The sequence below is a fragment of the Lonchura striata genome, chromosome 17 (genome assembly GCF_046129695.1).
Source record: "Lonchura striata isolate bLonStr1 chromosome 17, bLonStr1.mat, whole genome shotgun sequence".
NCBI classification, from domain to species: domain Eukaryota; kingdom Metazoa; phylum Chordata; class Aves; order Passeriformes; family Estrildidae; genus Lonchura; species Lonchura striata.
The window spans coordinates 7,314,421-7,339,775 of NC_134619.1; the positions used below are offsets into that span (position 1 = coordinate 7,314,421).

The following is a 25,355-nucleotide window of genomic DNA, read 5'->3' on the forward strand; positions in this document are numbered from 1 at the left end:
CCAGTGTGGAGGGTGACCTGCAGATTCCTGCCACTGCCACCTCGGCCCTCTGGCTTCCTGCCACTGGCCCACTTCCCTTGGAGGTGGGCACCAAACACGTGGGCACGAAGCAGGGAATGTGCATGGAGCAGATGTGCAGGAGCAGATGTGCATGGACTGGAGCTGAAGATGTGCATGGAGCAGGGGAAGGGGCAGAAGGGCCAGCTGGTACCAGCATCGTAAGCCCCTTGAGGAGGGCAGGGAAAGGTGGGCAAGGGCTGGGCCTCAGCCTGGAGCAGCAGCACCAGGGGCCATTCCTGAGAGCCTCCTGCTGCCTCGCCAGGAGATGCAGGTTTTGTGGGACTGGGTAGGTTCCCTGCCTGGGGCAGGCAGGAGCTGGGAGCTGACTGGGGGCTCAGCAGTAGCATGGGGGAGGGCTGTGTGGGGCACACATCCCCCCAGGACCCTGCAGGACTGGCACTATTGCTCTGAGCACAGCAGGACTGGACAGAAGGCTGTTTGCTGGCTTTAATGAGGGTGGTGAAAAGATAACACGAATTATGAACCTGTGGGCCAGGAAAGGGCCAGTGGAGGCCCATGCTGGTGGACACAGCTGTGTGTGAGGTCCTCCTGGTGTCATCAGCACCAAACAGCTTGCACAAGGCAGAGGTGCTTGGCCTCGTGGTCTGATCCTGTGCTCGAGAAAGCTTCCAGTTCTTGGGAGAGCTCTCCTGAGATGCAAACATGGTGAGCACGGGGTGCCGAGCTGAGATCAGGGTGCACCGTGCAAACAGCCCCACTTCTTCCTTATTGTGCCCTGCAGAAACGTCCCTTCTTGCACCCTGCCACGGGCAGGCAGCGGTGCCACACGTCACTTGGCAGCTGCCCTGAGGCTGGCATACTCGGTGGGGGCTGTGCCCGGGCTCCTGCCACGCCGTGGGGCCGGGGGCAGGGGCTGCAGCTCGGCGTAGTGGATGTCATTCTCCTCCTTGCTGCTCTGCTGCGAAAGTGCACACAAATGGGGAATGCTGCCACGAGGAAAGGCTGGCAAAAATAACCCTAAAGCACCACATCGAGAGTTGGAAGTGACCCACACAGATCACCCAGACCACCTCATGGCCCTGCACGGGACAACACCAAGAAGCAGGTTCAAGCCAGGCTGGAGATGCCACAGCTGCAGAGGTGGTGCTGTGGTGCAGAGTGTGCAGGGAACACATGCAGGCAGCTGCTGCCCACCCGATGTCCCCCCGGGCCCCAGAGTCCTGCAGGGCTCCTGCCAGGCCATCAGCATGGGATGTGCTCCCCATACTCACAGCTCACTCCTACCTGGTTGGGCGGGTGGGAGCTCTCTGCATCCAGGACTTCACTGTAGGGGGAAGGATAAGGATGGCCATCAGAAGGAAAGGAAGCCAGGCCCTTTCCCCACCCAGCACAGCCCTCAATTCCCCTCCCGAATTTCAGCAGGATGCCCCTGCTGAAAGCAGAGAATAGGGACAAAGTGCTGATTGCACGTCTGGGCTGGGCTCAAACACACGGTGAGGGGCTGCAGGAGCTCCCTGGTACTGGGTGCTCCCTACCATGAAGCTCCTGTGAAACGCAGAGAGAACTGACAGAACACTGCACCCGCAAGTAAAGGACCTTTTCTGGGGCAACTTACAGCTCCAGACAAGAAAGGAAGCCAAGATAAAGCAGGTGCAGAAGGAAGAGGTGCTGAGTACAAACCTGGAGGTGCCGGGGGTCCCTGCACAGCACTGCAGAGGGACAGATGAGAAGCTGCCCATGGCCACTGTCCTGGCTGGGCAGGGGCTGCCTGCCCTGCCTTGGAGCTTCCTCCTGTACATGCAAAGGGCGATGAAGAGGCCGAGGAGAAGGAGGAAGCAGAGCACTACAGCTGCAGCCACCATTCCAGGAAGCAGGGTGGCCTCTGTGGAGACAGAAGCAGAGCAGGAGAGGATGGTGGGTGTGGGGCAGAGCAGGACCTCACTGTGGGTAGGGTGGGGGCTATGGGATGAGCTCCCTGGGAGAGGTGTCCTGCTGGGCTGAACTCACCATGCACAGACACCTCTGTGCCACGGCCATGCTGAAACACCTCATCATCACCAGTGTTCCCCTTGACAAACTTCACACAGTAGTAGCTGCCCGTGTCCTCAGGCTGAACGTTCCTGATGCGGATGGTGAAGTCTGTGTCAGACTTATCCACTACTCTTGTCACATGGGAGGAAGGATCCTGCTTATTCTGGTCATAGACAGTTTTGTTCTCACTGCCCCAGCCCTTCAGCCACATCACAGGACCTGGTTCAGCGATCCCAGATGTGGTGCAGCTCAGGGTGAGCGTCTCCCCCACTGCCACTGACACCTTGGCCTGGGGCTGCTGCAGTCTGAAGTTCTGACCCAGCTGGGCACCCGCACCTGGGCACAGAGACAGGAGAGTTCAGGGATGAGCGATGGGCTGAGGCAAGGGCAGCCTCACAGACAGAGAAGCCCCAGTATCCCCCAATTTGCAGCTGAGAGATATCCTGGGAAATGGCAGAGACAACATGCAGGCACTGGGAGGGAGGAAACTCTTCAAAAACTGGTTCAAAATGAACAAGGGGCAAATCTGAAAAATGAGCAGGCTGCCCAAGGCAGTGGTGGAGTCACCACCCCGGAGGGATTTAAAGGACACATAGGTGTGGCACTTGGGCACATGGTTTAGTGGTGATCTTGGCAGTGCTGGATTAATGATTGGGCACGAGGATTTCAGAGATGTTTTGCCACCCAAACAGTTCTGCAATTCTTTGATTTGATAAATCTGCATCCTGTTCTGTCGCTTGCAGGAGGTGCTGCAGCTGCCTGGAGGCCAGAGAGGTACAGAGGGAGCAAAGGGGAATTCCTGGCAGGAAAAACTCCCGAGTGCTGTTAAACATTAACACCCTGGCCCTGTTCCACACCAGCCAGGATCACTGGGGCTCTGGGAGGAATTGGGGTTCACAGCCAGGAGCCACCCAGGAACAAGTGTTCTAGGAAGGGATGTGCAGCCCTGTAGCCCAGCACAGCCCCCTGACCCCTTCTTGTCCCAAAATCCCTCCTGCTCCCCAAAACCCCTTGGGTCCCCAGACTTCTCCTGCCCAAAGTCCCTGACACGCATGGCAGCAGCTCGGCAGGGCTCGACTCGGCTGTGCCCATCCCCGGGCTGGGGGATGCTCTGCACCCTCGGGGACACTTTGACCCCAAAAGGTGCTCGGGGAAGGACCACCCTCCGCCCCGCCGGTGTTTATCTCTGCTGCCCACTCGTTTATGGGGCAGACGGGGCAGGGGTGCTCCGAGAGGATTTGGGGGGCCCCACTTCTGACTCACCCAAGAGTTGCCACTGGACGAGGCTTCGCTGCCCGGACAGGAGTGGAGCTGCTGCCGCGGCCATGGGTTCTGCCCAAATTTAGGGAAGGGGAAGAGGGACAGGAAATTGAGGCGAGCGCGTGGTTAACGCTTTGGTGTCTGCTCGGGGCCGCCGGGTATCACCTCCGGCGGGCATCACCTACCGAGACCCCACCGGGCATCACCCCACCGAGACCCCGCTGGGCAGCACCCTACTGAGACCCCGCCGGGCATCACCCCACCGAGACCCCGCTGGGCATCACCCCACCGAGACCCCACCGGGCATCACCCCCGGCGGGCATCACCCTACCGAGACCCCGGCGGGCATCACCCTACCGAGACCCCACCGGGCAGCACTCCCGGGCCGCCTGGCACCGAGCAGCTGCCCTGGGCTCGGGACAGGGAGCAGCTTTGCATCCTCCCCGCTCCGGTGGGGAGCAGGAGCAGCGGGGCTTCGGGATGTGGGATGCTCGGTGTATCCCGGGCACTGCTCTGCACCACCGACCCGCGGGAGACACCATCCCGCACCCCGATCCTGCTGCCAAGGGCTGGGCACCCCAGGGTGCTGAGCCACAGGCTGGCCGTGTGTGTGGGAGCCTGCTGGATGCGGGGTCCCTCTTGCTGGCTGCTCGGTGCCTGTGCCCATGGCTGTGGCATGCATCTGAGGGGAAAGTGGGTGGACATTGCCATTATGGACCAGCGTTGTGATAGGAGATGATGTGGTAGGAGATGGGTGTCTGTTTGAGAAGCAAATGGAGCGTGATTGCAAGGAGGAACTGAGCTGGTGGTAGCCCCTTTCCTTCCCTTCTGCTGGGCAAGAGTCCAGCACCCTGCTAAAGTAAGCTCAGTCCAGCAGAGTCAGCTGAGCCTAGTCCAGCAGACTCCAACGGAGCTGAGCAGAGCCCAGCCATCAGCGAGCAAGGCGTGGAACACCCATGGATCTGGTGGCACAGGAACTGCCTCTCGTGTGCCTGATGCTGCTCCTTCTCTGCAGAGAGCCGGGTAAGTGGGGCCTGCACAGCCCCATCACATTTCCCATACATGGTTTCCCACCCTGCTGGCCTGGCAGTGCTTCCCTGTCCCCATGGGTACTCAGGGATCTCCTCTCACAGCCTCCCTTCCAGCTTGCTTTTATCTCCAGTTGAAATTCAGTTTACTCCAGCAAGAGTCTAGGCTCTCTTCGTGCTGCAGTTCCCAGCAGCCTGGGGGACAAGGGACCAGAATATCTCTCTGTCCCATGCTTGGGGCTCAGGGGGTCTGATGGTGCCTTGTGCTGTGCCCCAGCCCTGGGGCCTGTTGTCAACTCCAAACCTTTCTGTCTCTCTGCCCAGGTGTGTGTGCCCAGGTGGGTCAGGCATTCCAACTGCAGCAGCCCCAGGACAAGGTGACAGTGGAAGCGGGGGAGACGCTCACCCTGAACTGCACCACATCTGGAATCGCTGGACCAGGTCCTGTGACGTGGCTGAAGGGCTGGGACAGTGAGAACAAGACTGTCTATGACGCGAATAAGCAGGATCCTTCCTCCCGTGTGACAAGAGTAGTGGATAAGTCTGACACAGACTTCACCATCCGCATCAGGAACGTTCAGCCTGAGGACACGGGCACCTACTACTGTGTGAAGTTTGTCAAGGGGGACACTGGTGATGATGAGGTGTTTCAGCATGGCCGTGGCACAGAGGTGTCTGTGCAAGGTGAGTGGGGCTCCTGTGGCACAGAGGTGTCTGTGCAAGGTGAGTGGGGCTCCTGGAGCAGCTCCTGATGGGAACAGCCCAGTGGGCTCTGCTCAGGTAGAGCAGGGATGGGGAAGGGGCTCAGGGCTGGTCCAGGAGAGGATCCCATGGGCCATCCCCATGCCCTTGTGTGAGACTCTGCTCCAGGCAGGCCCGGGGCTGGGCAGGGGGCAGAGCCTGCTCTGATGGCCCCGTGCTTCTCCCCACAGCCAAACCCAGCCTCCCGCTCGTGTCTGGGCCTGAGCAGAGAGCGAGGCCGGGGCAGTCGGTGCCTTTCACCTGCACGACTGGAGGGTTCTTTCCTGGAGAGATTGAGGTGAAATGGTTCAAGAACGAGAACCCCATGGGGGTTCATCTGCCCCAGATCACCGAGGGGAGGATGAAAACCTACAACATGTCCAGCAGAGCCAGGCTGACCCTGCAGAAGGATGACGTCCTCTCTCAGCTCACCTGCAAGGTGCAGCACCCCACGCTGCCAGCCCCGCTGCATGGCAGCTACCAGCTCAGCAGAGTCCTGCGAGGTGAGGGCTGGGGGACTCCCACTGCTGTGAGCTGCTGTGGGGCTGGTCTCCCTGGGAGGAGGACGGGGGTCCCTGTGGGCAGCAGAGCAGGGGACACCAAACACTGAGCTCTGCCTCTCTTCCCAGTTCCCCCCAGCATCGAAGTGCGCGCTGAGCCGAGCCCCATTGAGGTGAACAAGACCGTGACCTTCACCTGCCTTGTGAAGGAGTTTTACCCAGCAGATGTCTCCGTTTCCTGGCTGGAGAATGGGAGTGAGATAAAGGTGGAGAACGCCTCTCAGCCATCAGAGCTCCCCCAGCATTTGTTTGAGCTGAGAAGCCAGGTGGAGGTGCAAGCTACCGAGGAGAAAAACGGGTCCACGATCACCTGCATGGTGGTGCACGATGCCCAGGCCCCTGCCAACAACTCAACCTTCCTGTGGATCTCCAACCCGGCCCAAGGGGCATTGAGCAACAGGTCCCAGATGGCTAAAGGTGTGTCAGAGCTGCTGGGATGGGGTGCCTGTGCAGCTGTGTGGTGTCCCCCACTGAGGAAGCTTGCAGTCCCAGGAAAGGCTCCCTGCGGGGGTTTGGGATGCCTCTCCTCGAGCCCTGGTTGCTCACATCCTCTGTTCCCACTGCAGGTGACAACTTTCTGTCCAGCCTCCTCCTCCTGTGTATGAGCATCCTGCTGGAGAAGGGGTTCCTCGGCGGGCTCCTCTTCTTCCTCTTCAAGCGCATGAAGAGAAAGGCGTCAGAGATGCTGCCCTGTCCTGCTCCAGCTCAGTCCCCAGCTCCTGGAGCCGGGTCTCAGGGTTTGGCCACTGCCAGCAGCGCTGTGTGAACTGGAAATAAAGGAACCAGGATGCAGAGGCTGCCGTGGGCTGCTCCGCGCCGCCAGTCCCAGCCCTTACATTCGCCCTGCGCTGGGGCTTGGCGCTGCCCATCCCCAGCACTGGGTGCTGCACACGGGCTCGGTGACGCCTGTCCCAGTGCCCAGTGCCCAGCGTTACGCACACGGTGCTCGGTGCTGCCCATCCTGCTTCTGCTCATCCCGGTGCCCGGTGCCCGGTAGTGCCCATCGCAGTGCCCGGCGCTGCCCATCCCGGTGCCTGGTGCCCGGTGCCCGGTGCCCGATTCTGCCCATCCCGGTGCCCGGCGCTGCCCATCCCGGTGCCCGGTTCTGCCCATCCCGGTGCCCGGTTCCACCCATCCTGATGCCCGGTGCCCGATTCTGCCCATCCTGGTGCCCGGTGTTGCCCATCCCGGTGCCCGGTGCCCGGTTCTGCCCATCCCGGTGCCCGGTTCTGCCCATCCCGGTGCCCGGTTCCACCCATCCTGGTGCCCGGTGCCCGGTGCCCGGTTCTGCCCATCCCGGTGCCCGGTTCTGCCCATCCCGGTGCCCGGTGCCCGGTTCTGCCCATCCCGGTGCCCGGTTCTGCCCATCCCGGTGCCGGCGCTCGCGCCGGGCCGGGCGCGGTGCAGTTCCACCTCCTGTCCGGCAGGGGCCGCTGTTTGCGGCCGGGCGCCGCGCTCCGCCGCGGGTGTTTCCGGCCGGGCGGGTTTGGCGGCGCACGCGGGGGCGGCCCGGGCGGCCCGGCGCGGTTTGGGCGCTGCACCGCGGCAAGATGGCGGAGCGGGAGGAGGCGCTGAGGGAGTTCGTGGCCGTGACCGGCGCCGAGGAGGAGCGAGCGCGGTTCTTCCTCGAGTCTGCCGGCTGGGACCTCCAGGTACCTTTGCCGCTGCCCTCCGCCCTCCCCGGGGCGGTGCGGGGGTCGGCGGGGCCGCGGCTCGAGAGGCCGTGGCGATGGCGGGGGCAACGCTGGGCCGAGGTCGGTGTCCCGCAGGCTCAGGCCTCGCCCCCGTCCGTCGCCGGGCTCAGCCCTTGTGGCGGAGCCGTGGGCTGGCTGAGACGGAGGCCTCTCCTCGTTCTGTCGTTCACTTTGTAGCGCGAGGTGAGGGACGGCGGCTCCGGGGTTTGCCGGGGTTATGTATGTTTTCCTGGGATGCTGGTGAGGTGCTCAGTGCTGTGCTGTTGGCGCTGTCAGCAAACAAACTGAGGGGCAGTCAGTTTGACTGACCATTCTGACCTGCTCCTCAAACTGGCTGTGTTAAATTCCGAGTCTGCTCATGCATGGCACAAAAGCTGCTGTTTCAGAGGAGTTATTTTGGCATAACTCCTGTAGAAGTGCTGCAGAAGAAGGGCCCTGACACTCCCTGACGGGGAGGGTGACATCCCTGCAGCACTGAGTGTCCTGCCATGACACAGCCAAAAGCAAACCCTCTGAGGCCTCCTGTTTGCCAGGACCTGCAACAGGGGAAATGACATGAAGTGTCTTTAGTGTGAGGTGCTTTAGGAGATCCAGCATGGCAGGTGCTTCAGCTGGGCTGTTTGTGTGCGTTTTTCCTGAGGAGCTTTGGTGGTTTTCCCTTCCAGATTGCTCTTGCCAGTTTCTATGAGGACGGGGGTGATGAGGACATCCTGACCCTTCCCCAGCCCACACCCAGCTCCATATCCAGAGGCACTGGAGCCAGGTGAGGAGGGAGCTTCAGCTCCATACTGGAAAGCTGACAAAACACACTCTCTAAACCACTGATTGTGTTAATTTTCAGTAAAAGTAGCTCTGTGTTTAGGTTTGCTTGTGTGGTTCTCTAGAAACAGCGAAAACCTGAGTGTTTGTACATCACAGGCATGGGTGTTATTGCACAACTAAGCCAGAGATCACTTAGGAAATCTTGCCTCATTGCCCAGCAAAAGCTTTTGACATTAAAAACAGTCTGATAGTGACCTTTCATTTAAGCAGATCACATCTCTGCAAGAAGAATATTTTCTTATTTTGTGTGACATCTGAGCTGATCAAGCTGAGCATTTTACAAAGCAAGAAAGTGAATTTTACCTTGTCAAATCCCTTTGCAGTAAGGGAATGCTGTCCAGGCCTAAAGAGGATCTGCTGCCTTTGTCATGAAGGAAAAGTTCTCTCGGGTCAGGTGTTGCTGAACAGAGCCCACCTTGCAGAAGGAGCCTGTTGCAGTGTGGAATGTTCCAGCTGGGAATGTGTCTGGAGGCTGACATCCTTCTTGCTGGATTTTTGCAGTGACCACCGAGTAACCTCCTTCAGAGACCTTGTACATGCTCAGGAGGAGGATGATGAAGAGGAGGAGGGACAGCGGTGAGTTTGCAGCTGAAGGCTCAAATGCTGGGTGTTTATCCCTTCTGGGAGGGCTTGTGCCTGTGCATAGCTTTTTTGAAAAAAACAGGTTTACACGGATTTGAAGTCCCTGTAATGAAACATTTGAGGTTTGACAGGGCAGGTTTGTCAGTGCAAAGCCTCTGCACAAGCACGTGCTCAGCTCAGCTCTGAAAGCCTAAAATGGGATGTGGAAGGCCTGGGTTAAGAATAGAAAACAACTTATTTGTGTCCACAGGGAACAGAAATGTGAGATTATACAGGGATTGGTTTTCTTACTTTGAGGGTTTATTTTGGTTGGGGTTTTGGTTTTGGGTTCTTTTTGTTGAAGTGTTGCTTAAGGGTAAAGTAACAGAGTGTGGAGTCAGAAATAAAAATGTAGGGGCCCTTTCCAGGGGAACATGGAATATTAGTTGGACAGTGTCCTGCAGTGTCAGCTCTAAGTAGTTAAATACCCTTAAGGTTGACGGGCAAGGTAAATGGAATGGAACTGATGTATCTGAAGGGGTGGCTCAGGCTGGATGGGCTGTGATCTGCAGGCAGCTGGGAGCTCACTCTGTGTGTTACAAGCCATCTGGAAGCTAATAAATCCAATCTTCCAGAGTGCTTAATTGCACTTCACTGACTGTGTCCATTGCTTCCAGTTGAGATCCATCCTTTGCGTGGCATGAGCGTGTGCCTTCCCTCACAATTCCAGCTGGATGTTGCTCTGTCTGGTCAGAGATTTGCTGGAAGCCTTGCTCAGCTGGGTAATCGAGCTGGTAGCGGTGTTTAAAACTGGGCTTGTCCCTCTGGGCTGCTCCTCTTCCAGGTCTGAGCACTGTTACCACTTTATTGCTATTGATCCACGGGTAATGTACAGGAATTGACATAAAAAGAAAGTCTTTGCAGCACAGGAGCTCGCATGTGGCTGCAGTGGGAGATACACTGGGGGTAGCCAGTGTTTGTAGATCCAGGGGGTTCCCTGAGCTGCACAAGCACCAACAAGTGAGCCCTGACCCAGCCCGCTGGCTCCTGCAGGAGCAGCAGGCAGGGCTGACCAGGAGCTGGGTGCTTTCTGTCAGGTTTTATGCCGGTGGCTCAGAGAGGAGTGGCCAGCAGATTGTGGGTCCTCCGAGGAAGAAGAGTCCCAACGAGCTGGTGGAGGATCTGTTCAAGGGAGCCAAGGAGCACGGCGCGGTGGCAGTCGATCGGACGGCCAAGAGCGGTGGTGAGACGAGCAAGCCAAAGGTGAGAGGGAGGAGTTCTTTCTTGTGTTCCCCGTTTCAGTTAAGGTTCCACCCTGCCAGCTGTTTGGTACTGAGGAGTCCCGGAATTATCTCAGCAGCTAAGTCTGGACTCCTCTCTTAGTGCAGCTCCATTTTGTGTGTCACAACAGCAAGAAAAGCCACTCTGTTGTGCCACACTGATTTGCTGAAGCTGTCACTGCCTGCAGGGCAGGAGATGTTGCTGATGCCATGAAGTCCCTGTTTACCCACAGGGGTGGTGGGAATAGGGAAGCAGCTCCTTGGGTGTGTGTGGTTCTGTAACCCTGTGCCTGCCTCTCTCTCACAGCCTTTTGCAGGGGGAGGGTATCGCCTTGGGGCTACTCCAGAGGAGGAGTCGGCTTATGTGGCAGGAGAGAGGAGACCAAGCTCTTCTCAGGATGTGAGTATCTCTGCTTGGGCTTGTAGCTGTCACTCCAGGGATTTCTCTGCTCCAACTACTGAGCTTGCCAGCCCTGAGAGATACAAAGCTTCATAGAAATTCACAAGGACAGAAATATGGCAAATCCTGCTTCCTGTGGGATTTCCAAGTAGAAAGTAGTAGATGGTTAGGTCTTGGGTAAACAGTTTTCTGGTGATCTTTTAATTAAGAATCTGAGCCTTTCTTAGAAGTGCAGATTGGGAAAAATAGTGTGCAAAGAGCACTGGGAAATCAACTCTTTATCCATTATTTTATATATATCCAATATATATCCATAGATGGGAGCTGACAGTATCAGTTCAAGATTCCCTTGTGCTTGGTTTTTGACCAAACAAGGTTGTGGCTGTGGTGGAAACCTAGTTGAGGCTCCTTACCCAGTAAATTCCTGGCTCTTCAGCCACATTTATCCAAAAGGGGACCATGCCACCTTCTAGGAATTGACACTTGACCATTACATAAAAGCTGCTGCTTTGGGTTTTTCCCTTAGCTCAGAGAAACCTGCTGGAATGTTTTTGCACCTTGAAGCTCCTCTCCCCATCTGAAACTTTTCACTTTGCTTCAGTTTTTGTTGTCACCAAGATGCTCAGTAAGGCTGATTGTTCTTTTGGGGCTGCTGCAGGTGCACGTTGTACTGAAGCTCTGGAAGAGTGGATTTAGTCTGGACAGTGGAGAACTGAGGAGCTACCAGGATCCATCCAATGCCCAGTTCCTCGATGATATCCGCAGAGGGTACGTAGTGAGAGGGGAGAAAAGGGACAGCTGTTTCCTGAAACATGAGTGTTTGTGGAATCCAGGCTTCTGAATCCATGGCACATTTCACCTGAGCTTTCTTGCAAGAAATTAGTTACTCTTAATATGGAACATTAGGTTCAGGTAAACAGGGAATGGGTTTGGTTTATGTGGGGCCTTGAGAGTGTTAAGTAAACAAACATGTTGCTATTTGTGTTGAGAATTTCTGATGCATTGTGTCACTGCAGGTGAGGGCCAGAGAGAAATAAGCTTTAATTTGTGTCTGTCAGTGGGAGGTGTACATCTGCCCTGTCAGTTAAACACAGTCTCTCTGTGATTCCTGAAATTCCAGGGATCTTGGGCTTTATGTGCATGCATTCCTGCCTTGCTGCCTCAGGCAGCTGCCTTAGAAGATTCTCTCTGCAGGGAAGTCCCAGCTGAGCTGCGCAGGTTAGCACGGGGTGGACAGGTGAACCTGGACATGGAAGATCACCGTGATGAGGAGTACGTGAAACCTAAAAGTGTCTTCAGAGCTTTTACTGGAGAAGGACAGAAGCTGGGCAGGTGAGACGATGATGACACTGCTTTACTACATGTAATGTGAGAGAGTCACTTGAGCCTTGTGAGGTGGAGCCTTCTGATTCATCCTTCTGAAAGAAAGGCACTGGGTGCCTGTGGGATGGGAGGTGTTCCTCCAAGGAAGCAAGGCTCACTGACGTATACTGGGAGGTGGCGCAGCCTCTCCCTGCCAGGAGCCAGATCCCTGGCTTGGAACCTCCCTGGTGTGTTGCATTGGAGCAGTGTTTCCAAGTCACACTTTCCCCTGTTAACTTGTGGCACCAAAGGGGATGGTAGAGTTGAACTTGTAGACAAGTTCCTGCTGACTGGCTGACTCAAAAATTCTGACTTGCAGCTTGCTTGTGGAGGAGCCTGGTAGTTGGGCCTGGCAGACAGTGAGCTTGCTGCCTGATCTGGTACCCTGTAGCCAGGTGAGTTTGGTGTCTAACAGCTCACCTTGTGTCTCCCTGTTGGCAGCACCGCGCCCCAGGTGATGGGCACCAGCTCGCCAGCCCAGCAGGCAGAGAACGAAGCCAAAGCCAGTTCTGCCATCGCGATCGATGAGTCGGAGCCCATCACCAACATCCAGATCCGGCTCGCTGACGGTGGGCGCCTGGTCCAGAAGTTCAACCACAGCCACAGGTACGAGCATAGCAGGGAGATGGCCCTGCAAGACAAGGAGCAAGTGCTAAAATCCTGGCTGGCCTGCCAGAAGGAGCTCTGGGCATCCTATACAAGTGAAAGGGAATAAAGTTGTTGTGGTGTTTTTAAGATAGTTGCTAACTCTTGGGTGGGATTTGTTTTCCAAATTGGGATAGATTATAGCCCAACCCTTGGGAGTGTGTTATCAGCAGAACTTTCCTTGATGTTGCCTGTAAAAAATTGATTCTCTTCTAATGGCTTTGGAAACTGGCAGATAATTAGGAACCTGGTTCAGTTACTCTGACTCAATTTAGGCTTTTCTATGAGGTTGTTCCCTGTGCTGAATGGTGCACCAAGGGATGCTCTTACCACAATTCTGTTCTTTACATAAGCAGAGTGGGCTTAGATACGCCACAGCTTCACTCAAAAGCTCTTGAATTCCTTCTCACCTTCCTGATGTTGTAGTTTATACTCATTCCTCCAGTTTCTATAAGGGTCAAGCTCAGGGCAAAATGTTACAAAAACCTCTGCCTGTGACTTGAGTTCCAGAAATGGATCCTGTGTCACTGTGTGGCTGATCACAGGAGCTGAAATCCTCTGGGTTCTGCTGTGTGTGATAAGCTCGCAGTGTCAGTTTAATTGTTCAAAGCAAAGGGTCTGGAGGTTTTCAGTTTCAGATAACCCCCTGACAACACAGACAAGAGAACACCGAGCTGAGCATGTAGCCCAGGAAGCAGCTGCTACTATTTCACTGAAAGGGAGCAGGTTGAATCAGAATAGCCTGGTGTGGCCTGTGGTGAGAGCTGGAATACAGACACACAGCTGCAGGGCTGCACACTCTGAGCAGAGCAGTCATTTGTCCAGGCTGGGCAGTAACAGCACCGCCCTGTGTGTTTGATCCCTTTGGACAGGATCCGTGACATCCGGCTCTTCATAGTAGATGCTCGGCCAGCGATGGCTGCCACCAGTTTCGTCCTCATGACCACCTTTCCCAATAAAGAGCTGACTGATGAGAACCAGACCCTGAAGGAAGCCAACCTGCTCAACGCTGTCATCGTTCAGCGGTTGACATAAAGGACCCAGCTCTGGCCACAGCGCTGCGGCGCACGGGGCCGTCTCCTCCCGCGCGGGCGCCGGCGCCGTGCCACGCAGGCCCACATCTGCTCGTAGCTCTGGGTTCTTAGGTCTTGGTTGGACTTTTTAGTTGCATTTCCCATGGGGTTTTTTTGTGATGATGATGATCAGTGGACTTTAAAATAAAGAAATGAAACAAATTCGTTTGGAAAGGAGCTGCAGCCTCTTGTGCCCCAGATTCCCCCAGGAGAGTTCAGTTACCTTGTGGATTGAGTTACTGTACTTGGAGAGGGGAGGAAGGCAAGGGGGAAGGGAGCTCCAGGGAGCAGTTTCTGTTAGTAGACTGCTCACCACAGTCCTTTCTCTTCTCTCCAGGAACTGCTGTAAATACTCCCTTTTTTTTTTCACACATTAAATGTAAGTTATCTGAGAATGGGTGATCTGATTGTCAGGATAATGGTTACACTCCTGTAAAAGCATTGTGGGGGAAATCTTTGTGAAAGAGCTCAGTGTGGGGAAATCTCTGACGTGTGTGAGGTGCAAGGTTTAACACTTCCCATGTTTTTCTGGTGAGAAATCCCTGACTTTCCTTCCTTCAGCAGAACTATTGGGGCATTCATTGCAGGCTCCACCTTCTCTGCCTTCACTTTTTCTGACAGGCCAGGCTGGCTGCAGGTTTAAATTGCTGTATTGCATTTCTCTGAGAAACCCTGCTGCTGACTTCTTCTTTCCAAGAAGGCACAAAGCTGAATCAGCTTGAAGTGACTGGAAGTAAAAGGCAAACAGAGTCTGTCTTACTGGAAAGCAAGTTCAGTCCTGAGAGGTGAATTATCGAGATGATTGCAACAGCTTGGGTGGAAAAACTCAAGGCTGTATTACCATTTGATGCATTTCCTCTCCTGTGCTGAGGACTAACATAGCTGAACTCCTGGAATTCTCCAGCATTGATCTGTTCTGTTTGTGTTTTGGGCTCAGGTTTCCATCTCTTTCCCTCCTTTGAACAGTATCCTGTGGGTGAATTCCTTACGCCCAGACACGAGGCATTGGTAGCTGTGGCTTAGTTGTCACGGAGTATTGTGCCTCTGCACTTTGCCCCCCAGATGCTTCTGTCTTTGTTCTGGGCTTCTGAGCAGAGCCCAGAGCTTTGCTGAGCCGTGGGCTGCAGCCACCAGCTCCCTGGGAGCCGGGTCCTTGGGAAAGGCTGGAACGCTCCTTCCCCACCTTGCCTTAGGCACCGTTGAGCTGTCACTGCACCCCCTCAGCACTGGGAAACTGCCGGTTCCTTGCCTTGGAGCGAGTGTAGGGAGCTTGGGAGCAGCCTGGAGGGAGCTTGGGAGCAGCCTGGAGGGAGCTCGGGAGCAGCCTGGAGGGAGCTCGGGAGCAGCCTGGAGGGAGCTCGGGAGCAGCCTGGAGAGAGCTTGGGAGCAGCCTGGAGGGAGCTCGGGAGCAGCCTGGAGAGAGCTCGGGAGCAGCCTGGCGAGGGCCGCAGGTTGGGCAGGTTCAGCGTGAGGAACTCGCTTGGCTGCCTGTAGAACACAAACCAGAGAGCAGCCCTCAGCAAGGGCATTTTTACAGCAGTTTCTCAACTGAGAGCTGAATTAACTCACAATTTTCATTACTAAATGGACGTAAGTGTGTGTAACAACCAATTTGTAAATTATTGTGAAAATTGCCATTAAAAGCCCACAAACAGGAAAGCAATGTCTGACCCTTTCTAATAACAGCTACAATCTGGTCTCAGATTTTGGATCATGCTCATTGAGGGTGTTTCCTCTTTGGGTTGCTCTGCGAGCAGACTTCCTGTGCTGAGCTGTCTTCTACTAAATGAGACTCAACCTCTCAGCAGCATTTTTAAAGATTTTTTTTTTTTGTGACAGGAGAGCTTGGGTTTCACCTGGGCATCACTTGCCTCGTGTATGTTATAACCAGTGACTAACCTGTGTGAACCAGCCAGGAGAATTGAGAAAGGAAATTTCCTTTGGCACTGAATAGATTCACAACTGCCTTGTGGAATTCTTGAATCCTGATCTTCACATGTGCCATTCTGGAGACTTGGGACAGCACCTTCCAGAGTGCTGGACAGGATACACCCCCAGACCCAGAAAGAAAGTTTATCTTAGAGAAAGGGTGCAAGTTACTTGTCTCCTGCTTCTGTGTTTGTTAGCCAGGTGATCAGAGCACTGAGGTGGTGCACAGCTGCTGTCTGGGCTCTTTGGATGAACCAGCCACGTTGGTGCCCAAAATTCAGTGAATTTTGGCAGCCAGACAGCAAATCCTCCAAGCTGCTGATCCCAAGGGTTTGCTGTGCAGATTCTGCTTAGCACATCCAGCTTTGCTGCCAGTTCTCTCCTTGCCGGTGGGAGGGAAAGGGGATAAACCCAGGGATTCAGGGATTTTTTTTCTGCCAGGAAGAGGGAATTTTCCCTGGAGCCGGAGGGTGGCAGTGCTGCAGAAAAGCCGCTCTTCCTCGAAGGCTTCTTTGAGGAGCTCTGCCGACTCCTGCTGGGAGGTGCACCCTGTGCTGCGGGTCTGGGACCCGCTGCCAGCTCCTCCTGCCTCTGATTCTCTCCTTGCTTTTCGTAAGTAATGAGTGCCTGGGTGAGCAGGTCAGCTCTGTCCCACTGTCCGAGGAATCAGTGACCAAGGTCGACCTGTCTTCTTCCAAACCTGACAAAAGAGCCTGTGGAACCAACTGCAAGTGACATACATGCAATCTCCTATATGAAACTGTTTCCTTCTGTGAGCTGCTGAAGTGTTTAACTATAAAATAAAATGAACTATAAAGCAAAAATGATAAGCTAATTAACGAGAAGGGGTAAAACACCAGAACAGGAAAAAAGAGAGAAGGAAAGAGACACAGTGGTTTGTAAAGAAAATGACCTTGTCACCTGCACAGTCACAGCCCTGGAAGATTTCAAGGTCAGGTTGGACAGGGCTTGGAGCAACCTGACCTAGTGGAAAGTGTCCCTGCCTGTGGCAGGGGGTTGGAACAAGATGAGCTTTAACATCCCTTCCAACCCAAACCACTCCTTGATGCCATGATTCTATTTCATGGTGTGCCACTGCAGTAGACAAATCCTTATTTCTGACACTTGTGTAGCTTTTGATTATTAATGAGTTTGACTTCCTGTCTAGTAAAATCTCTTGCCTTTGCCATTCCATTTCTGTGTTCTAACAAAGTCATAGACCAAGATTGAGCTTTTCTAAAACTTGATAATTATGGTCACAAAAAAGCCCTTTTTTCTCCTTCTTTGCCTGAGAAGTGTTTCTCTGCAAAATGTTATTTTTCTTCATTGATCATTCTCCCACAAGGAAGTCATGCATGTATTCCTGACCTTTCACACTGCAGTGTTAAGGCAGTGCTCCACATCTGACATGAAAACTCAACTTCTTTTCAACTTCTGGGTTAGATACAGCTCAGTTTCAGGACTGTGCTGTTCCATCTGGAGCTGATGTCTTTCACTGTATCCAACTGTTTTCTCCAAATGCTGCATTTTATCAGTTTTTCTCACTTGGATAATTGTAGGACTTCCTGGGATTATTTTCCTTTGCATGCAGTTCTTTGTTTCCTCTTCTTTCCTTTCACATCCTCGTTGCTAAGGTTTAGTTCCTGTGTTTTCTGATAGCATTTCCTGGGAACTCTGCCTCCCCCTCTGTAATGCTGCTTTTGCTGTGGGATGTTTCCTGGTCTGTGTTTCTTACATGCTCAGTGCTCTGCTTGCCTCAGGAAGTTCTGCTGCCCTAGGGACATGTAGTTTTCCAGTGATCCTGCTGTAGGAACACCCATTTCTAGGTGTAGCTGTACCTTCAGCTGCTTGTTCAGGTAAAAGAAAATTAACAGCATGAAGCAGCAAGTTTTGATTGCCTTGTTTTAGCCCCAAACTTGACTAGCTCAGCTGGCAGATAAATGGAAACAGCATAAAAGATATGGAGAAAGAAATCCCAGTGGGCACAGCAGCCCTACTAGAGGATGACTGGAAATTTAGGCCTTTTTATTTTTTGTTTTCTTGATTTTTGTTATAATCAGTTGTATTCAATTTAGTCTTTGCTTCTCATTGTTGGACAACCCTACATCATTCCAGAAGGAAAAGTGACTTTCTGCTTCTTGAATAGGTCTTCAGCTCCCTGTGTCTTGACTTAGAGGAGTGATTAAAAGGATGTCAGTTTGCTCCGGGGATGTTATCTGGAAGTTCAGTCAAGAGTTTTTCTTTTGAAAGCTGCTCTGCTTTATAGATCCTTTGTAACCAAGAAAGAGGACCTTGAATTGAGGTTTTTTCTGATTCTGTAGTTAGACTGTGCTCAGGGAATTGATGTCACAGTCACATAAAACAAGATGCTGTGGGGTTCTTCAAAGCCCAACACCACGAGGAGAGGAGCTGTGATACCTGTGTTAATCCTTGGGCAGGAGCTGCTGTCTGTGCAGGAGTTTGCTGTTCAAAGTACCTGCATGAAGGACTGCTGGGTTGTGAAAGGAAGAGGGCCAGCCCCTTACTGCTTCTGAATGCCCTTGTTGGTGAATAAGATGGAGACTGGTACTCTTAAATGAGAGATTTAATTAAGCAATGAAGTTGCTTTTCTTACCAAGTTGTGTATTTCCATTGGTGCTTGCGTGGTCAATGTGGCATCCTCCAAGGCAGGGTGTCTGACAGCCACTCCAGGCAGGCCTGGGGGCTGCAGCCCACATTTCTCAGCTCTGCCTGCTGCCAGGAGTTCTTTCTTGGCATCCTGGCTGCATCTCCATGAAAGAAAAACCTGACAGCTCCTCTCATGCTGGGAGACTCAGAGCAGACTTCTCCAAGCTGTGTTTTTCTGTACCTGTCCTGCAGGCACAGGTACACAAACACATCACTGCTCTGCCTGGTGTGAGGAGAACCAGCCATGCACACAGGCACTGAATCCTGCAGAGCTGGGGCTCCTCTCCTACATCCTTGTGAACGAGGTCCCACTGCCCTGTCAGATTTATGGTGTGCTTTAGGCAACTTCATTTTGCCTCAGGAAGGAAAAAAGACTAAAGTTATTTGCTGTCTGCTCAGAGCTCAGCTGCAAGTCTCCTCCTCGCTCAGGTAAGTGGTGCACATTGCTGTCCACATGCCATGACCACACATGGCTGGCACAATGGCCCTGGGAGCTGGTGCAGGGTGTCACTGCAGATGTCTTGGGGACTTCCATGGCTTCCAGAGTGCTGAGTGGGCTCCCAGGGCAGCACTGATGGGCAGCTAAACAAACACACACCAGGGAGCAGCTCACTGCAGGTGCAGGCCAGGTGATGGGGCTGCCAGAATCCTGCAGGATTCCACAGGAATGGGAGGTGAAATCCTTTCTAGTTACCTGTGAGCAGTTTTTCCCAACGAGTCCCATGTTTCCCAATTACACAGGTCTACAGAGAGTAGTACAATACTAATGATGCCACAGGCCCCAGTCTTTGGCAGTTGAACAGCTCCAGTGTCAAGCACCTCTCGATTTACTAATTTATCATTTTGTGACTTATTTACAACATTCCTAAATGCTTATCTTATTTACTGTTCTGTGTTCTCTGTACTGAATCTGTCAGTCCCAGCCCAGGGAGTTCCTGAATAGATTCCAGATGTTCTTATTTACTCAGGTACAATTCAGGACTCCTCCTTAAATTAACTCTTTAATAGCTTATGGGGCCCACAGTGGCAATAAGTTCTCTCCTGTCTCATCCATCTTGGTGGCTGTTAATTCCTGGCTCCTGTTCCACCAAGAGAAGGCAGCTGTGCTAAGGGGAACCCAAGAGCCACATGCCTAAAGCAGTGAAGGAGAGGTAAACCTTTGGAGGACTCATTGGTGGAACATATCCAAATGCTGCCACTTGCTGCTGTGCCAAAAAAAAAACCAAAAAAACCAAAAAATCCAAACACCAAAAAATAAATTAAAAAAACCTTGCTGGCTTTAGACTGTGCTTTACTTTATTTGTTTTCAGTGGGGATTCCTTGCCTGAGCAGCCCATCTCTAGGTCACAGTGCTCTGAGAAAGCCCTGTTCAGCCAGTGTGGCTTGGGTGGAAGCTGTTGGCATCACATATTCCTGGGCCCTGGGCTGACTGGACAGGGATCTTATGGCTCTCCAGTGGAGAAATGGGTTCTGGGGAAGTTCCTTTGCAGTGAGTAATTCCAATAGGGCCTTGTTTCTCAAGCTTTGGCTTCTCCAAGCCTTTTGCTGAATATCTGCAACAGAACATGGGGTGTAGCTGCTGTGTTCACTAGTATTTCCATTTCCTTTCAAAACATATTTTTAACCAACTGATAGAAAAAGATCAGTTAGTGATGGAACAGGCATCATCCTTTCATTCCAGCCCTTTGATGAGGTTTCAGGCCTTGGCACAGGGTGTTACTGGAGAGCTCACTGCTTGCAATAAGTCACCCAGTGTACAGCCCCGATTAACACTGGGATTGGTGCTTTTCACCAAAATCTGCCTTTCCAGCACCAAGCTGAGCCTGCTGTGACACAGAGGCGGGCTGTGTGCTCCCCATGCTGCTCTAGCAGTTGTGACATCCTTTCGAGCTCCAGTGGGTGACGCTGCCTCCTGTGAGGCACTGAGGGCACCACAGAGGCTTTGGGAGGAGCCGAGCAGGGCAGGAATAAAGCTTCCCTGTGTTTGGGGATAATTGTGCACTGGATTAGCCAGGAAGCAAGAGCTACTCAGCTACTTGGAGAGGTAACTGCTGGTCAGCTCTTTGCTTTGTAGTCTGTGAGCAGCAAATGCAGCTCTGTGCACCTGGGGAGTAAATGAGTGCCAAAGAGCCAGAGGATTAAGTGCTGAGTACAATTTTCCAAAGTACCTTGTCTCTGTCCAAATGTAATTGTGTGGTGTATGGGTAGAAAATGGCCTAAGGAGAAAAAAAAATCAGGATTTAATATTTCCTGTTGAGTTTCCCCTTTCCTTTTGAATGAGGAGAGATGTATTTTGCTTTCTTACAGAGATGTATGCCAAGATACTCTGGTGGGAGATGGGGATTTGGATCCCACCACACTGGCTGTGGTCCAGCATGAGTGGTATTTGTTATCTGGGATGTCAGTAAAACAGCAGTGAGGAGAGATGCCACTGACTCACTTGTACTGTACCTTATTAACCAAGTTCTGACTCAGCCTGTGAAATTCATGTGGTTTAGATTAATCCCCACTGGACAAGGCAAGGCTGAGCTGAAGATGGCACATTGTAATGAACCTTGCAGAGAGGGTGCTCGGTTCCCCATGGTTACAGGATGTGGTACAGAGACACTAACACAAATTTCATGCTTCCACTGGGAGCAGGGGGAGAGTTTTGCCTCTGTTCTTCTGCCTTGGCTGCTGCAGACAAGTCCAGTCTCAGGGACTGAGGCCGGATCTGCTTTTAAAGAGTGGCCCAATAGGATTAGATGTGCCAAACAGACAATTAGCAGGCAAGAGTGGTGGTGCCATCCCTCCCTGCCAGCCTTTTCCAGTATCTTCTGTCCTCTGAAGCCAATTTCTCCCTGTGCTTTGCTTTGCCCAGCACTTGCAGCAGTGCTGGCTGTGAGCTGTGAGCACGGCTGCCTTGGGAACGCCGCTGCTCCCACACAGCCAGCGCCAAGGAATTGGGCTCCCACCGCTCTTCATTCAGGAGCAATTTCTGGTTTGTGATGCTGAGACTGGTGGATGCTCTGGGCTACCAAAGGACTGTGAAAGGGAACTGAACTGCACCCTTCTTGTCACCAGCTTAAATCACTGCACTGCTATGGGAGATCTCTTGGCAGCTCACAGGCTGAAGGAGGATGTATCCACACTTCCCATGCTCACTGACCTTGTCCTGGGATTTTGCACAAGCACCTGGAGTGACAGGACAAGGGGTAACGGCGTCACACTGACAGAGGGCAGTCAGATGGGATATTAGGAAAAAATTTCTCCTTGTCAGGATGGTGAGTCTCTGGCACAGGTTTCCAAGAGAAACTGTGGCTGCCCTATCCCTAGAGATGTCCAAGGCCAGGCTAGATGGGGCTTGGAGCAACCTGTGAGAGTGGAAGGTGTCCCTGCCTATGACAGGGGGTTGGAACAAAATGAGGTCTCTTGCAACCCAAAGCATTCTGTAATTCTGTGAATAGGGACTCCAAGTTGGGTTCCAGGTTTTCTTTGGGAGAAAGGGCCTTTTGTTGCGGAGTGACCTGTTGCAAGGAGCTGCCTGCTCCCACTGCCCTCTCCCTGCCTACTGCTGCCACCCTGCCTGCCTGCTCTGGGTTTCTCATGCTGGGTCTTTGCAGCTGGTGGTTGCTGGTGCAGGAGTGCTGGGCTGGCTCCAGCGTGCTCCTGTAGTGTTCTGGAGCTCAGGCAAAGGCCTTCTTCTACACATCCCTGAGATCTCATTGTGGGAGCAGCCTGGGATGGGGAACAAATGCTGGACACAGCTTGAGCTTTGGGGAGCAGTAGATTTCTCCACTTGTCTGCAGAAAGCCTGGAAACCACTGCCCTGAGTATGTGCTGCACTGTGAGCCCGACAGGGCTCCTGCCTCTGTGGGCAGGGTCTGGCCACACTCCCCCCGCAGGGCAAGTCACTTCCCCCGTATCACCTCCCCCTGGAGCCTCACAGATGCTGTACCTTCACTTGTCAAATCCCCAGCCAGCTCAGATCTGCATTTGCAGCAGCTACTTGATGTGCAAGGCAGAGTCTTCCTCACCCCGGCCAAGGAAGGCTCTGCCTCCCTGCCACGTGCAGGATGTGGCCGTGTCTGCCGTCACATTCTGGGCATCACGAAGGTGCTGCTCGACCCAAGGAGCTCTCCCAGAGAGAAGAGTGGTCCACAGAGAGCTAAGATCAGTGTCCCAGGGTGATGCTTTCTCACATGCAGAGGCGCATTTCACACGTGCAGCTCACCCTCTCGAGTGTGCTCGCCCACGCGGAGCCTGCCCAGCTCGAGCCGCAGGCTGTGGGGGTGGTTTGAAGTGTTTATGACTCAGGCTCGAGAACATATTGTTAAAGCAAGGCTCTGCGTTGTGGTGTTGTTTCTGACTTTCAAGTGAAATGGGCAGAGCCGTGCAGAGCGCTGTCCTACCTGCTGAGAGCATCAAGGGAACAAAAGCTACAGCAAAGCCGTGCAGCCCTGAGAAATGCCTTTGTAATTTTAGAAATACAACTGCTGTGGAAATAAGATGTTGTATGAGTAAGTGCTCCTTGGCAGTGCAAGCCTAATGCCTCAGCCTTCCCCGCGGGACAAGGCTTTGGAGATTGCATGCCTGCAGTTTGGAATACAAGGGACTTGACTCTTGCTGTGGGCTGTAAAAGGCAGAAAGTAAACTGGGACTAAAAGCTGAGAGGCAGGGACAGGCTGGCACAGACACTCTGCTCCCCTGGGTGTGCAGGGAGAGGCTGGGCCCTCCAGCCTGGTGGGCAGAGCAGCGTCAATGCTTTTTCCATGGCAGGGGCTGTGGAGGAGTTATTGCTAATTGCTGCGTGAGGGAAACTCATTCAGTGCCTTCTGGAATGCTGCTTTTTTAGGATTGTGCCCCTGATTTTGTACACTGCTCCCTAGTACCATTACAATGAGGGTCTGTTATCCCTCAAAGGTAGATGTTACCTCGACTGATGTTAGTGGCACAGCAAACTGTCCCCAGCCCAACAAGGCCAGCAAGCTTGCAGGTGGCTCCCTCACACTAAAAGAGATGAGAGAAGTGGGAATTCGAGGCATTCCTTGACTCAGTTTCCTGGTTCTCCAGCTGTCCATGTGATGCTGCAGCCTGTCCCTCAGCCCAGCCTCTTGCACAGCCCTATGCCCAGTGTTCATCCCTCCTCACTCTCTGCAGGGCTCTTCTGGAGGAGCTCATGGCCTTTTACAGCTCTCTCTGAACCACAGGGCAGGGCAGGGGAGCCTTCTGTGTCCTTCCAAAGGTGCTGTGGATTTTCTGAGCTCAGGACAGAGCCCACCTGCTGCACTGGGGCTGCTCGGGGATCGGAAAAGCTGAAATGTGGTGTGACCAAGGACCCGAGGTGCTCACGAGCCTGTTAGCCCTGAGCATCATCCATGGTGGCCTGTGCTGAGAGGGGAGGTCAGCCCTGGTCTGCACTGTCCTGACAGAATGGCCTTGGGACAGGTGTGCTTGTAGGAGAGCAAGTGTCACCAAGGCCACTGCTGCTCCAGCCCAGCCTGGATGAGCTGTCCACTCTCAATGTGGCCTTAGCCTGCATCCCACAGGATACTCCTGGTCTTATTTGATGCTGAGGTGTATCACACTAGATAGCAGATTCAGTTTAGGGCTGGGGGGAAGTCAGTGCTGTAGGTTGCCTCTGGGAACTTACCAGATACTTGAAGATCATTGTGGTGTTTACTAAAGTTAACCACATCCAAATAAAAGAGAGGTTTTGCCATCAGCTCTTTCCCTGCTTGCTGAAACATTCCTTGTGCTTCCCCTGCTGATCTGTAGAAATCCCCTGGGCTCTGGTCTCTGCAGTTTTTCTCCTCGCTGCCTCCATTACAATTACTTTAAGCCTGATGCAATTTGTATTTTTTAATGTTACAGAACTTGAGCTGGATTGTGGTTCAATAGAACATGAAAGGACAATGTCAGAGCTCAGCAGAGCACTATGCCTCAATTAGATCTGTGTCTCATTCATTAGCAGCCTCTCATCTCCTGCAAATATTCCTTGAGGAGAATCAGGGGAAACACCAGAGATATGACCCTGTTGACAAGACAAGCCCAAGAGGAGCAAATGACACAGATGCTCACTGATCAGCTTTTGCCTTGGAGCTCTGGCTAGCAGAGGAGTGGGTGTGGGATCAGAGAAAGGTTTGGTTTGAAACAGACCCTAGTGCTTATCTCATTCCAACCACTGCCACGGGCAAGGACACTTTCCACTAAACCAGACTGTGCCAAACCCCACCCAACAGTGCCTCACTCCAACACTGGGCTGGAGCAGAAAAGAGGCTGCCAGTGTGCCTCAAATTTGCTCTGCAAGAGACTCTGAAGCCTAAAGAACATGGAACACCACTGAGCAGGACCTGGGAACCCAGGCTGGCCCAAGAGAGGGTTGTGTGTTGGAAGCACAGCACCCTGACCACCAAGATTCCAGCAGCTGAGGAAGCGCCCCACAGCACCCCAAACACCATGAGCAGCTTGTCTGTGGGTGTCAGGTGGAGCAATGGCCAGCCAAGAACAGGTATGTTTGTCTTGGAAGGCTGTGACATCACTTGGGGTTTAAATCATCCTCGGAGATAAGCAGCAGCTGTGGTTTAGCTGTCAGCCAGAGGTGTGGATCATTTCTAAGGTGGGATTGTTCCCTGGAGTCTTGGCTGCAGCAGAAGCCAGGGCTGCTCTCTGCACAGAGACTTGCCCTGGTGCTGGGCCATTCCTTACCAGAGGACAGGCAATGTCCTGTGGTTTTTCTTCCAGACCTTCCTGCTGGATGTTGTGCAGGTGAGTGGCCACATGAGATGGGGTTATCTGCAAAGGGGTTCAGCAGTTTGGGGCAAAGGAAGAGTTTGGTTGGTAGCTGAAAGCCATCAGAAATGCATTCAAACTGGATCAAAATCACATGATTGTAAATATTGGTAGTAGAGATGTTTCTGGGCCATTTCAACACTTGGAGGGGTGTCCAGGGAATGCAGATGAAACACTGGCTGGAACAAGCTGCATCGTACTGCTGCTCACAGCCTTCCCCCAGGACTTGTTTCCCTTTCAAACTGTTGTTTCCCTTTCCCTCCCCTGGTTGGAGCCATTCCACATCTCTATGATCATTTTCTTCGGAAGACACTGGGGTGCAATCTGCTACTGACTTCCCAGTCAGCAAGAGCCCATGGAGAAAATACAGCAAAAAGCTGGTCTCATGGTGAATGTCCATGAAGATACCTCAGGAGGGTCTTTGCTGTGTTTAAATTCCTTGAGTGGTAGCACAAGGAGGCAGCTGGGACGCTCCACTGGGAGGTGAAGTTTTTGAGGGATTCAGTGCTC

General features: G+C 53.2%; 3 protein-coding genes across 3 annotated transcripts; 2 read left to right on the top strand and 1 right to left on the bottom strand.

The window, feature by feature from the left end:
- Positions 1-492: 492 nt before the first annotated feature.
- LOC110468976 (uncharacterized) lies at positions 493-3,854 on the bottom strand. Its single transcript, XM_077787079.1, has 5 exons — positions 3,839-3,854; positions 2,029-2,388; positions 1,702-1,903; positions 1,306-1,345; positions 493-979 (listed from the first exon to the last, which is right to left on the bottom strand). Exons 1-5 carry the CDS (start codon positions 3,852-3,854, stop codon positions 851-853), a joined length of 747 nt encoding a protein of 248 aa, XP_077643205.1. The 3' UTR covers positions 493-850.
- A 342-nt stretch (positions 3,855-4,196) lies between these two features.
- LOC144247200 (signal-regulatory protein beta-1-like) lies at positions 4,197-6,407 on the top strand. Its single transcript, XM_077787081.1, has 5 exons — positions 4,197-4,335; positions 4,665-5,024; positions 5,273-5,584; positions 5,711-6,058; positions 6,208-6,407. The coding sequence occupies exons 1-5, from the start codon at positions 4,269-4,271 to the stop codon at positions 6,405-6,407; spliced, it is 1,287 nt and encodes a 428-aa protein (XP_077643207.1). The 5' UTR covers positions 4,197-4,268.
- A 724-nt stretch (positions 6,408-7,131) lies between these two features.
- Positions 7,132-15,137, top strand: NSFL1C (NSFL1 cofactor). Its single transcript, XM_021527348.3, has 9 exons — positions 7,132-7,293; positions 8,001-8,098; positions 8,659-8,733; positions 9,816-9,981; positions 10,306-10,398; positions 11,057-11,166; positions 11,593-11,730; positions 12,202-12,366; positions 13,278-15,137. The coding sequence occupies exons 1-9, from the start codon at positions 7,192-7,194 to the stop codon at positions 13,438-13,440; spliced, it is 1,110 nt and encodes a 369-aa protein (XP_021383023.1). The 5' UTR covers positions 7,132-7,191; the 3' UTR covers positions 13,441-15,137.
- Positions 15,138-25,355: the final 10,218 nt, after the last annotated feature.